The sequence below is a fragment of the Volvox carteri genome (genome assembly GCF_000143455.1).
Source record: "Volvox carteri f. nagariensis unplaced genomic scaffold VOLCAscaffold_57, whole genome shotgun sequence".
In the NCBI taxonomy this organism is placed as follows: Eukaryota; Viridiplantae; Chlorophyta; class Chlorophyceae; order Chlamydomonadales; family Volvocaceae; genus Volvox; species Volvox carteri.
This window is the reverse complement of record NW_003307600.1, coordinates 771,866-785,897: the sequence shown is the minus strand read 5'-3', so window position 1 is coordinate 785,897 and position 14,032 is coordinate 771,866. Positions and strand designations below refer to the sequence as shown.

The 14,032-nt window shown below is 53.4% G+C and overlaps 2 protein-coding genes across 2 annotated transcripts; both read right to left on the bottom strand.

Moving 5' to 3' along the window:
* Positions 1-369: 369 nt before the first annotated feature.
* Positions 370-2,562, bottom strand: asa7 (mitochondrial F1F0 ATP synthase associated protein). Its single transcript, XM_002956046.1, has 6 exons — positions 2,408-2,562; positions 2,154-2,330; positions 1,920-2,016; positions 1,177-1,315; positions 889-978; positions 370-597 (listed from the first exon to the last, which is right to left on the bottom strand). Exons 1-6 carry the CDS (start codon positions 2,518-2,520, stop codon positions 581-583), a joined length of 633 nt encoding a protein of 210 aa, XP_002956092.1. The 5' UTR covers positions 2,521-2,562; the 3' UTR covers positions 370-580.
* A 955-nt stretch (positions 2,563-3,517) lies between these two features.
* Positions 3,518-12,548, bottom strand: VOLCADRAFT_97083 (uncharacterized protein; the record flags this gene model as incomplete). The annotated part of the gene is made up of 11 exons (XM_002956045.1): positions 3,518-3,571; positions 5,431-5,449; positions 6,117-6,213; positions 6,446-6,495; positions 7,206-7,318; positions 7,528-7,601; positions 8,187-8,436; positions 9,123-9,176; positions 10,273-10,297; positions 10,976-10,993; positions 12,481-12,548. The coding sequence occupies 11 exons, from the start codon at positions 12,546-12,548 to the stop codon at positions 3,518-3,520; spliced, it is 822 nt and encodes a 273-aa protein (XP_002956091.1).
* Positions 12,549-14,032: the final 1,484 nt, after the last annotated feature.

The following is a 14,032-nucleotide window of genomic DNA, read 5'->3' as shown; positions in this document are numbered from 1 at the left end:
CAGTGACTGGCAGGGGGCCTGTGCCATTTGCCAGCATAGAAAAAACGGGCACCCTACTTCTACAGCTTGCCCACACCAACACGCGATAAACACTGCACACATGTTTCGAAGAGCGTTGTAACATTGCGAACGGAACCGGAAGAGTTTCTTTAATCATTTCAGCTTGCCTCGGATGGCATCCGCACTAGCGGTAGGCCAACTGCGGTACAAACTGTCACCTGCTGCTCGGCCATCACCCTGCTCGCTCAGCTTTATTGGAGACCTCGCACTTGTCCGCTACGTGAACGCCTTAACACTGCGGCTGTGTTGTTAAGGATTGCAGTAATCGAGGTTAAAGAACCGTGGTTCTGGGTCAATGACCCTGATATTGCATTGCATGGCGTTACTCGGTAATGCTATTCTGAGATATGCTTTCTGCGAAAAGGATAGTAGTAACCCTTCAACCTCCATTGGTGTTTCCCTCTGAAAATTCCAACAAGGGAATATCCACAGCTCGCCATGGCGACGTCACAGTTTAAACGCACCGCATGAAAAGCGGTTGAGCAGACCACGTGCACCACAGCAGCTCTTGCGACCAGATTCATTCCCGCACCTCAGCTGCACAGCCACGCGGCACACAGGATCCTCGCGTCACAACAATTCCAAAAATGCTTCACAGACACGGTCTTCCACAGGGCCACGGGCTCCAAATTTAAACACGAGCATTCTCGTTTGCGACAGAAATTCCCAGGCATTTCGGGTTTTGGCTTTGTATGCTGCCATGCTGCGGCAACAAACAACTAGCCTGTGCAAGTTGCCATGTATACCGCATTGCAAAGCAACCATCCTCAGTCCATGAAGCCCGTGACTGCACACTGGTGCGTCCACCACAGCATGTGCCTCACTTGCCGTGAGCCAAAAGGAACTGCACCACTGCGCCGTCCGCAGTAGCCGGTCCCAAGGCGGGGTGTACCGTGTTATGGCGGCGCACGCGGTAGCCTGGAACCAGGGGTAGGGCAGGAGAAGGGCGACATAAATTAGGTACAAATTCGATGTGCGCACCAACGCGAGTCCATTTAAGTACATGTACAGTTAATTGGGAGTACGCGGGGCCTGCGGCGTCATGAACTCCGTGCGCCGCAACTGCCAACAATGTAAAATTAACATCAACTGACATCTCCCCTATCCATAACCCACCTGGCACCAGCTGGCCTGCCAGACCCGAGAGGCTTCCAAACTCCGTCACCACATCCCACATGCGATGGAACTCATCCACCATCGAGTAGAACTTCCGCAGATCATCAGGGTGAGCCCGGTAGTAGTAGTCCTTGCCGTACTGCGCAACACCATAGCGGTGCATATAACAGCAGGGTCGTTCGAGACGGCAGCAGAGATGTGAACGCAGTTACATCATAAAATCTTAAGAGACCTCTCATGGTGCTCGAGAGACAGCCATGCAACAGCCATGCATGGTGCTAATTTCCCAGCATGGATCCCCTATTAACCAGCCGCTCGCCCCTACTATGACCATGTGCATTCCTTAAGAGCCCAGGAAGAACCTCCATAAATGGCTCGTCAAGCTCGTGGCACGAGGCTGGCTCAATGGTGTGGCACAATCCCTACCATATTACTGCTCAGGGCCACAACCCGGAAGTACGTCAATACTCCTGCTATTCCGAGGAGGGCCCAACGCACACGGCACTTAAATTCCATAAGCACGTACATATACGTACACACACTGCACTGCATGCGCTGCCAAGTAGATACCCCATTGGCCCTGACCGAATGGAACAGGCCAGCGGAAGTTAACCGTGGCCTGAATTACCCCCAATCTGAAACCTTGTCTGCAAGCCTTGTCACAGGGCACGTTCCGCTGGTTTTTTGCCCCCCACCCCGACAGCTTTTCCTTGCAGGGAACCCAGCCCGAACGCAAAACTTACCGCCTTGGTAAAGTCCGGCCAAGATGCAAGGACCGAGTAGCGCTCATGCGTCAGGGACAGCAAGTAGCTCATGAAAGAGCTGTGGGCTGTGGAAATTCTGCAAAAGATCAGTCAGACATGAAAATGTAAACGTCACTACGAAATGGTTCAGCTTCGCCCATGCCTAACATAGCGTGAGTTGTGTCCCCCAAAGACTGTGCGTGACTTCCCAGCCCAAAACTCGCCAAACCTGACCTGGTAACATCCTGAAGAACAAGCGGCTTTGCTGCCACTTTGCGCAAATCCGACGATGCGTATGATGCCTTTGCGCTTCCGGCCCCGGCTGACACCGACACATCAACGCCCTTTGCGCTTGCCTTGGCGCTGATCTTAATATTGCTTCCAAGGCTGGATGTTGGACCGTCCACCGGACTGCAAACAGCACACTCTTGATGGTATCCCGACACCTTGACGGACAATAATGAAGCACGGACATCTGCGCAGCTTGCCTGCCGAAAGTGAACTTCTCCACCAGCGTGCTCAGGTTCCGAGCAGAGCTAGGCGCGCCCAGGAGCGCGCCGGCGCGATGCAACGCGCCCACAACCTCAGCAGACCGCTGCATCCTTGCAAGAAATTCCTGTCCTACCGAGAATAACTACAGTAGTTGTAGAGGTGTGCCATTTACATTTTTAACCGGGATGAGAAATGTTGTGTCGTACCGGCTTTCTGCACATTTAGGACATGAACTCCGACTAGAGAGGAGTAACCGAATGCTGTGTTATGCGCTCAATTTACCGATATCCGATAAGACATCCTAAAGGCCGCTCCAACGGAGCCCTATCCCGTTCGAATGCGCTTTTAATCCTTTTGTGTATGCGCTTGCTTGCAGCGCTAGCATCTCGGGCAGGAGCAATAGCATGAAACCCGCTTATCTCCATGACTGAGGAGAGCTCCTTGGGATGGCACAGTAACTCTCCATTAAGACGGGTAGCGACCTCTACACGGTCGTCACGGTTAAGCTGCACCGCCAATCAGTCGTTAACTCGGTTATGATTCATGTCCGTCCTGTGTTTCTCGTTGTGCGGTATCCCCTACGATCCCAAGTATCCATGCAATGCGGGACTCTAGTTACAAAACTGTCCTAATATTGCGGGACGTTTCGTCTTTTCGTCTTCCCGCCGTTAGGGCTAGCTAGCGACCTCTGCTGAAAAGCCTAGTCTGCTATGTACCAGGGTACCTCAAAGTATAAAGGACAGGTAGTGCGGCCTGCTCCGTAAGTCTCCGTAAGATATGGCCTGTGCTGTTCAGGCAGAACTCCTAACCTGGTTGTAGTCCATGGGAGCATTACCTTGACTTTAAAAGGCGTCCCTGCCTAAACCCATCACGCGCTAGACAACTTGGGAGAATGTACTAGCTAGGCTGGCTGTCCAGGCATTCGTCCGACAGACAGAGAGCTAACGCCCAACTGCTAGTCAGGACCAGGGCCTCATTAATAATTGATGCCGATGCGGTGCAGCCCATGTGGTCTGTTGGGAAAGAGGCCTGCTCTGTAGACACTCTTATGTAGTTTAGGAGTCTACACTGTAGACAGCCATATCCGCTATACACGAGGGGAGTTGCTAGGTTGCGGCAGAATGGCAAGGAGCGGCACCATGGCTGTAAATTTCCCTACCCTGCAGTGCAAGCGGCGGCTTGGGGGTAATGTTCATCCGGACGAATACTGTATGTTGTACCTCATGCCAAGGGCACCCACACGCCGTGCGAAGTTTGCTGAGGCACTTGAACTGATGCACAGGAACTTGGCCAAAAAATACCTGGCTGGCGCGACTTCGTCGGTCAGAAAATATATGACAAAATTGGAAGGCCAGCTCAGCAGCCTAGAAATAGCCGTATTGGGGCATGTCGGCAATACGTCTGTGGTGCTTGAAAATTAAAACACGCAATTTACCCAGGCCGTAATCCGTGGATGACCTTAAGATCGGGGTTGCCATCATTTCGCACGCGTGTATCACACAGAATCACACACATGGAAAAGCTTGCAGGCGAGGTTTCAACAATCCAAACGACTCAAAGTTCCAAAGAGAACAAACAGCAAAATGGTGGAATGTCCTGAAGAATAATCGCGCGATGTTAGGTATTCTGCGTGTAACTTACGGCATACCCTAACGCCATACAAAGGACGTTATCGGCTCAGGCATGTTGACAATTCTTGCTGGATGCATACGATGAAGCCGCTGCTTAGCATTTGGTGTTGCTGCAGGATGGAAATAGGGAAGCAGGAACCGAAATTGTCCCAGTCGCCCTCTACGGACCCATGTGACACTCAACAAACTCAGTCCCTAAGCATTGACTGCCTGTTATGTCGACGTGAATTTATCGCATTGGATAGGGCCAGATGTGAATCCTTTAATGGGTCATGGGTTGGGTCATCCGGACCTTCGAAAACCACTGGATGAATGTTGAAAGACCTGTAAGCTCCTTACACTTCTCTTGTAATCTGGCTCCTTACACAGGAAAGCAGGCGGGGGTTACACGGTCGAAAGTGCAATGCCGTCCGATAAAGCGCAGTCGCACTCGTCGAAACACACACATTGGTAACCTAACCTGTAATAGCAACTTGCGGATGATGTCAAAAGATACTTCGTCCATGACCCGCGGGAGGGGCTGGGCTCCAAGATGTCCATGCATGTCAAAGTCAAACCACTCCGTAAACCATGCAACGTCACAACTCTTATGATGGTGGTGTCGTATGGTTCCATGTACTCAGCGGTGTGCAGCTGCTCAGCAAGCCAGAAAGCATTTCACACCGTGATGCTGTACAATGTACGTCTTCCATCTCCAAGCTTTGGGGTACGTTTTGGGAAAGATGCCCCAAAACGCCAAAGCACGCCGGAACGCATTCGCGTCCAAGTAAGATGCCCTATACCGAAACCAGCACAGATGCTGGACAGCTACACGTCCACGTCCAGGAGTCGAACGCTAGGTGCAGCCCAAGGAAGCCAGCTCCCCTTGCGGCATGCCGCATAACCCACACAGATCCTCCAACTTCAGCACCAGCCGCATAACGGACGGGCAAGAATTGTTCCTCTCGTCCATCCGGAATCAGCAAATCGCATTGCTGCCGCGGAGGTGGAGAATCCCCACCACGTCTTTAGGCGCACTGAGCTTCAAAACCTGCGGCGCACTCGCCTGCAAACCTTAGCGCCCCTCACGTCCAGGCGTTAGCCTCAATCATCCATGCATTCCCCCGGGTTTAGCCGCTGCAATGGTCAAATGCGGCTTACACCCGCGGTCCAGACAACATCCAGCCACAACAGTAACAACGCCAAATTTAAGTTGTACGCTCTGACAATGGCCACTGGTCAAAGCGCTGAATTAGCAGCTTGGAAATTGGCCGACCCCGCAACACCGTGCGCGCTATGCTACGTTATGTACAAGGCGCAAAATAAAGCTTCCACCCATGAAGGAGAGGCCAACTGGATGAAGCCGCCTCTACAAGCAGACCACCGTGTCGCCTGTGGCTTTCCCTCACCTCTCCCGTACATTGCCCGCTGCCATACAGCCGGGCCAAGTGGACAATGCAAAGGATAGTCCAAGGTCACAATTAATATTATTGTGGGGCCCACATCTCCAAATGGTACTTGCGCCTCTGCTTCGAACATTACTTCACACATTCCGGCGCATTAGTCACAATCAAGGAAGAATTATACCAGACGCACTTGCGCCGAAATCATTTTCACCAAAATACCCGCGAAATGCTCAAACCAGTAATAACAAATTGCGTCCAACAATTTCACCATGATGTTGCTGCTGCTGTAGTCTCCTGCACTTGTTTTTCTTGTCCTGTTGCTACTGCGCGCTCAACTTACTTTGCACCTTTTCTCTCCAAAAACAATTGACACAAGCGCACCTGCCGATCATTTTATGCAGGTAACGAAAACATCCAACGGCATATGCGAAGTGAACCAACCGAACACTAAATAAATCGTCGTTGGCGGCAAAAACAATACAGCACGCCGATTTTCCATCACACTTTTCATGCGCCCGACGCTTCGAAAATGGACACGCGGTCAATCACCATTCTTCCAACAGTCAGCACAGCCAGAGCAGCCCGCCCGAAGGTTCGCAGGGCTCCCTAAATTCTCTCCAGTAGACTTAGAATGACGAATAGACGGAAATACGAGGCATGTCGCAGCACGGACCGCCACTGCCACATACCTCGCCGTCACAACAGCAATGAGCAACACCTGCTGCTCAGCGCAGGAGTGCAGGAACCGCCGCGCACCCAATGTTCGTGCACAACGATAGGTACAGCCTGCGCACCGGCGACACCACAATCCATGCCGGACCTTTCAACATACCAGCTTCTGTACAGGACTGCATATACTCAGATGCCCCAGGTTGAAGTGGCTTTTGCCACGGAAGAATATGGTGGCCTCACAGTACAGTCCACAGACCCCCACTACACCCCAAAACTGCATGTCAACATGTCTACACACCGCCAACTGGACACGCCGCAGACTTAGTCGGATCGCGTTGAGGCCCACCTTCCGGCAGAGGCGCACGGGAGAGATACATGTCGCTGGCCTTCGGACAACTGCGCAACAGGCCACGCCCACTTCGAGGGTTCAGGGCACAGGGTGAGATTCGCGTCATCTACGACAATGGGAATGTAATAGTGTCCGTCAACCATGTAGAAGCTATGTCTGTCTGTCCACAACTCAGGGTACAATCATACAGATGCTCTCAAAACGCCGTTTGCAGTTATACGACGCGACACGGCAGCGATGCCGAACAAACAACTTTTTAATCGGCTACTGGTACAAAGGCACCGTGCGCCCCAAACAGCAGGACCCGGATTGCCGACACCATCCCACCGTTAAAACAGTCACAAAGCAACGTGGGTATCGTAAATTCTTAAGGCGCATTGCTACCCTGGGCACCGCCGTTAAGACGAATGCCATCAACCCCCAAAGACATGGGAGAGCTGCATCAACAACCGGCTGTGTACCGCAAGCAACTGGACACGCCCACAGACCATTCAGTGCCTCGCCCGTAATCGAGGCTGCGCGCTCTTGAAAACGGGCGAGCGTATCCGTCGTTCGCTCAAGACGCGAGGAAAGCACCGTCTGCCCAGTAGGCTGCAGTACGCGCTAGATCAACATCTGCGCATCTTCCCAATACACCAAGGAATGCGCGGAAATCTACATGCAGTCCTGGGCCTCAAGGCTAGGAAATGAAAAAGATGCCGTTTGTGCGAGTATAAATGCCTGCTGACAGGCTCCCGCAAGCCAGCAGCCGACGGACCTGCCACTCGCGGCTGTTAGCCCGCGCCTGCTGCAGCAGAACGCCGCAGGCCAAAAAGCCTCATCGGCTATCCAAATAGCGGTCGGCTCAAAGCCGCAGTAGTTGAGCACCGCCTGACAACGATTGCCAGCAGGTAGCGCCCAAGTGTCCCAGGTGCTTCAACTCTCTGCTTCCGCCTCCTGTATGTCAGGACCAACAGATCCGCCGTGGATCTCAGTCAAAACGGGCTTAACGGATTACGCATAACGAGGGTCATGGGAAGGATGCTCCTGTAGGCATCCACGCAGCGAAAACAACCAAGCAAACATGTGCCTGGTCACACCTGGGGCGGGCGAAACGCCGAATGCGACGAGGTGTGGAAAGCGCCAACGCCGTCATCTGGCCGCGCGGCTGCAGCTGCGAGCAGCTGCAAGGGATCGTTGTCAACTAAGCTGCCGCTGACTGGCGCCCGTGGCAAAGTACCCTCGCCAGGCCCGCCTGACGCAGTTATCCTGCTCTGGACATTCCCCGGTACTCGACACTGTAACACCGCTGCAGCTCCTGAAGCCGCCGCCGCTGCTGATGGCCGTGCATGTAGTGCTTCCGGCTTGCATATTGGAGGGCTGCCCGGCGGCGCTGGAAGAGTCCGTCGCGGCACGTCGTCCGAGTTAGCGGTATCAGTCGTGGCGGTGGGCCCCGTACCGGCCGTCGTACAGCCGCAGCTTGTGGCTGCGTGCACGACTGCAGCAGTATTCGCTACAGCAGCCTGGGCTGCCGCTGTCATTTGCTGGGCCATGCAGAAGGGATTCATTGCCATCATCGCCGCAGCCATGGGAAACATCGGCGGCAACAGCATAGGCATGCTTCCTGCGCAAATGTCCAATACACGGGTAAGCCATGCGTATTTCTTTGGGTGTACCTGGAAATGCGTACTGATCTTGTGCGTTTCAGATTTTTTAATAACAGTGTCAATCGGTTAATATGTGCTGATAAGCAGCTTACCTTGTTTCTGCATTGCGCTCAGGGCGGAAGCGGCGAACGCTGGCGGCGGACACAAAAACGGTGGGAAAAACGGTGCGGGAAAACCAAACATCATTGGGTGCATGAAAGGGAAAGGCATGGCCGGAAACGGCGCCACCATTCCCTGGTATGACGAAGCCTGAAGCTTCGCCGGTTGCTGTGGGCACTGCGCATTCTCTTGCGGCAGCTGCGGCGAATCGCCTGCTTGCACAGTCTTGGCAGGTACACCAACCTGCAAAACATGAAACCGGAAACGGACGATGTCAGAGGTGAAGGGCCAGTGTTGTGGATTAAACACCTGGATGCCGACAAGATAAAATAAAACCAAGGTAGTCTGGGCACGGGGTAAGCAACAACAAAATTCGCGCATGCTTGCGCATAGTGAAGCTGTCCGAGAAAGAGTACAACGTCAGCTCGCATAAAGGACCTGGGACCTAAAAGTACAAGAAACTACTACTGCAATGCACGATATCCACACCATACCAGTGAACCTCGTTGACCGGCTCGAAACGGTAGGGTGCCGCACGACAACAGGCAGTTTCGCTGGACCAAATTTTCCATGGAATATTTAAAAAGGAAACCTTCCAAATGCAGTAACCACCAGTGGATGGACATTCTCCCAAACGCGCGCACCTCGACTTCCCATGCAGTGAAGCGGCTCTTGCGCTTCGTAGCCCCAGCAATACGCATGAAGTGCTTTTGAGCATGGCTCGCAACTTGCGTAGGAGTCCGAGAAGGAACGAATGACTTAGCGATGGCCCGCCAATTCCCTTTACCAAGCTTCCTCAGCCCCTCAAGGAAGGCCAAATGTTCCTCCTCCGTCCAAGGCTGGCCTGTCGATACACAAGCTGGACATGAAGGACCTGAATGCTGGTGTCCAACTTACACGTCAGAAAACCCTCGAGCACCCGAGCTCACCTTTACGATTCGCATTTGCTGCATCACTTGAATTATGTTGCTCATCTGAGGTTTCTACGTCAGGTTGCGGCGGTTCCTCGTGTGACATTGACAATAAAATGGATGCCGCCGCGAAACGGTCACGTTCGCAGGCTAGCTCAAGGTGTGAAGATAAAGAAGCGGCAGGTGGTGACATGGATAGGTGCCAAGCGACCCCTGCAGAGTCACTTCAACTTGCGTTCCCGCCGAGTTGAAAGTCTCCAACGGACTTTTTAACATCGTCACGGTACGGCAGCGCACGAAAAGGAGAAACTGCCACATGTGCGTATTATTCACAACCATTATTGAATTTCATGTGTATACATATGCTTGTGCAATGTGTCTGCCAACTTTGTTGGTGTGCCAGTAGAGTGTTACTGGTCCTGCCTGTCATGCCTGCCTATCCGTCTCGGCTCAAGGTCCAAAGGGCCCTGCCAAGAGAATATCCAGGTTATCTCCTAGATGATTTGGAGGAAAATATCTTTTAGCATACTAAGCATGCACGGTTCTGCTATGCATCTGACTGCACCATTTTGCTGTTGTAACTCCATATAAGGGTCGGCATAGCTTGCTCTTTTGCGTGGCTGTGATTTGCCTGCCCATCGCCACAACAAATAAGCTGTAGGATCGAAAGTATACAAGGGATGGTCCTCGGCAGGTTTGATACTGCTCAACTGGACGAGGCCTTGATGCCTTCGTCAACAGAGCCACGTCCATTCCGCACCCATCCCTCGGTACCTGACATCCCCACGCCGCGTGCAAGGACCCCAGGATGGGCTTACCGATACTCGTTCTCAAATTTGGACAAGAATGAGTGTGTGTGCGTGTGTGTGTGTGTGTGTGTGTGTGTGTGTGTGTGTGTGTGTGTGTGTGTGTATGTGCTACACCTTGAGTTGCGCTACCCTTCAAAGGTGTAACGAACCCATAAGAGCTGGGTGCCCAAAGGCCACCCAAAGACTCTCCGGAATAAGCAAATAACAGAAAGCACACAAGGTAAGCTATTATGCCATATACGAATATCATGCCAAGGCAATCGAACTGTCTAAACTACCGTACTATGGTAAACTAGAAACCCTGTTTAGCCAGATACTGTGGACAAGTGAAGGGACCCACAGACGGGGCCAAAACGCACCCTGACGTGCACGCGCATAGCCAGCCTGTTAGCCCGGGGGAGGGGATGCCACGAACGTCAACACTATTGCCGTTGTGAAGTTAAAAACACCACGCCATGCCTTTGCGGGCCCTTCCGGATCCCTCCGAATAACCTTAATTCCTCTGGCAAAACGACGACTGTGCACGTACTCTAAATCATATTTGGTCATGACTGCTTTTTGCTGTCTTTCCAAAATGTTCGCGTTCGGCGACCCATGGCAGCAGAGTAGGAATGTACTGGCGTTGTGCTTTCTTGACGCTGGACGATGTCGTATCTGGGATTAAGAGGCCATAGGACACCGACAGACGTGGTGGTGGCGTTGTGCGGGACGGCGTGCAGATGGGCGCAGCATAGGCACGGATGACCTCACGGCTCTGATGAACTACCGCATTCCGGCACGCTTCCACATCGCCCTTCTTGATGTAAGTCACTTACAGAGGACCATGTGCGTTTCGGTTGGAGATGGGGCACCGCATTCCCTTCAGCATTGTGGAAGGGGGTCATGAACTTGCCCGCATCACCAGTCTAACGTTCCATTCTCACGAGCAGCCCTGTTACAGCAAGGACACCACTGGTCCGGCAGGGGCATCCCCCAGGGAAAGGCCTACACACCATGCCAGCCCAACAATTACGTCTACTTTTAAAGCTTTGCTCTCCCTGCTCTCCCTGCGTATCAGCGTACCTGTACCTCCCTGCCTGCCTGAGCGCACGTGTGTGTGAGTGTGTGCGTGTATTTCTTGCCTGGAGGGGGACGCTAGATTCAGTTCATCATGCCCGTTTGCACCATTATCGACTAGGCCGCACCGTCCAAGCAGTCACCAGGTCAAACCAAGACACGGACCCACCAATTTGAGCTGTTCAGTTGTAACGCCTGCAGCTCCATCAATTCACAAGAACAATGCACTTAGGGTTCCCTTGCTGGTGGTTAAGAACAAAGTAAAGCACGCAGGCACCCTGAAGCGCGGTCACCTTGATCGATTGAATGAACGAGTGCACATCTTTACATCATCTGCATTGTTATTACGGACTGACGCCGGCTTTGGCCTCATAGGTGGAGGCCCTGATACATAAGAACCTTAGCACCTCCTCAATGCTCGCTGCACCATGCACATCACTGAGGAGCTTTTGGGGTCTACCGGAATATCAACCACTCACCGAGACGAGGCGCCCTCGCGCGCTTTGTCAGGCACACCCAGTTGGCAGCTTTGGTCCCACGACGTGTTACACCGTGCGCACTTGGTTCGTCAACGAGCCTATTTTTAGCCAATGAATGCGAACGCAAGCAGACCGCAAACTGCATGAAGGGTAAGGGTAAAGAAGGGAACATATAACAAGCCCCTCAAGAGCTGCAACACTGGATGGCTTGAATAGAGATGTAAGGCCCTGCGGCCAAGGTCCCCACCCTCGCGTCTCTGGGAGCGAGCGCCAATGGCCATCACTCTTCCCTTTTCACCCACCCCTGCGCTCAACATTGAGACTCAGCCGCGCCGCTGCCATAATCCTTGGCAGCCAGCACGTTTAATGCGCGTTTCAGCAATCCTTTTCAGTACTGCAATCCACCAATCGTAACGACCTCTTGGAGATATTGCACGACAGCAGGTACGGAGGACGGTAGACCGTGTAACGAGAATTCCGGTCAACGACAACAACCGATGGGGCCACAACAACAGAGGCCCAAACCCAGTCCAGGGAGGGGCTGCATGGAACCGGAAGCTAGGAAGTGACCAACAAGCTACTAGCAAATTTGCGAACGCATCAACAACTACTGGCGAACTTATTTGCCAATCTCCGATTTACTTGGTGTCACGATCTGGCCAACAGGACTCTACCCGCCACCCGCGCTGCGCACAAGTCCCACAAGGCCAAAGTAGGCCATACGCTCCAGGAGCCGTATCAAGGCGTGCGCGTTGCCACCGTGCACGTGCCTGCACGCCGGTGATTAGATGGGCCCCTCCCTCATCCTCACTTCGAACAGCCCCGCCGCGTCCAGAGGCCCATGGCCAACCCCCCACGCTGCACGCAAATACAGTACTCCAACAAACATGACGGAGGGCGGGATGCACAACAAGGCTGATGGCTGAAAACCCAGGAGCGACACCACACCCTCCCGCCCAGAATCCTGCTGAGCCCCGCACACGGCTTGCGGAACCTGTTCCTGTATGTATGTGAGCTCCCTCCGCATCGTACCTGGAGGCCATGTCCACAATCTGGCCACCGGTTGTTGCCGAGTTCGAATCCCGTGGTGCCAACGCCATCCAGTGCGCATCTAAGTAAGGGATCCCCATCGGACAGACAACTATACGGGCCCAAAAGAATGTACAGAAGTAATTTGGTGTGAGGGGCTGCCTGCCAGGGCGAAATGACCACGATCACATGCAGACATGTTATATATACTCCAAGGCAGGATTTTTACTACACGAGTGCTATGTTAGTGGAGGCATACCAGCAGCCAGATCCTCGGGATCCAACGGCCAATTGAATTTCCTCCAAACCAGCCGCAGCAGCAGCGGCTTTGCAGCTCCGCCGCTGCGAAGCCCTCAAGGTGCCCGAGGCATTTTGCGGCCTCCGGTGCAGAATTCCGGGACCCGATTCCTCAATAGTGCTTAAAGGCCGGCGCAACGCCTGTTGGCGCAAACGATACACCTCGCAAAGGACCTCGACACCGCAAAGGACCAAGCCGCCGCGCACATGCCGCCCAGCATCATCCCGTCATTGACACTGGTAAACAACTGGCACCCCACGGCAATCAGTGCATTGCTGAGGTACCGTAGGTAGGTATTCCCTGAAACCGAATCGACCGCAGCTGGGGGGCCACCACAGCAGCGGTCACAGACCCGTCCGTCCAGTTAGAAAACTCCGAAACCGGCCCAACCAAACGACTGTCGCATCTCATTTCACGAAGCGCAAACCCTAAGTTTCGACGAGCAGTCCCTCGTATGCCACTGGTACTTACTGCAGCCTCTACCTCCACAAAATCCAAACAAACAGACATACAAACATACAAACAGCAGCAGCGGAGCGACCGGTCTCTGGTATTCCGTTGTGAAATGTATCCGTTCGGCGTTCAGGGTACTCAGACGTGCGGTTCCCACGACCGCCGAGATAGTAGTCCCTAGCCTGAGATCCCATGCCGGCACGCTGGCAGTGTAGCAGCGGTGGCAGTAGAAGTGCTACCAACCACACAGTTCAACACGGATCTGCGCCGTGTACGTGTATGCATAAAGACACGCCCAGCCGCTGTACGAGTTATGCCGTGCATGCCGTACATACAACATACAACCCCTTTTCGGGCCCTAGCAGAGCGACGGTCCCATCTGCCATATCTGACCACTCGCATGGTACGCACGAATAGAGGCGGTGTAATTACGGATAACAAAGCTCCCGCCGTACAGCTTTGTTGTGTGCATCGCTTGCCGCCACCGATGTCCACCAGCGAGCAGACCTACCTATTGTTCGCATGTGTGCGCATGTGGGTCCGAGGGGGCTCCGAAGCCGAGCTGCCGACTGTCCTGTGGGTGCCTCATGTGTGGATGCTCTCCCGGAGGGCATGGGGTAGCAAAACCAACCTAAGCTCTCCGGCGACTGGTCCAGAGGGTCACATAACGTTACGAACCCGGCACATGAACAACAGGGGCAACAGGACATTAAACGAAATGCAGTCAGTCAGAGTTGGAAAGTAGCACACGACTATTTACCACACCAGCACCAGCACCAGCATCAACAATACCATCATCGCAAG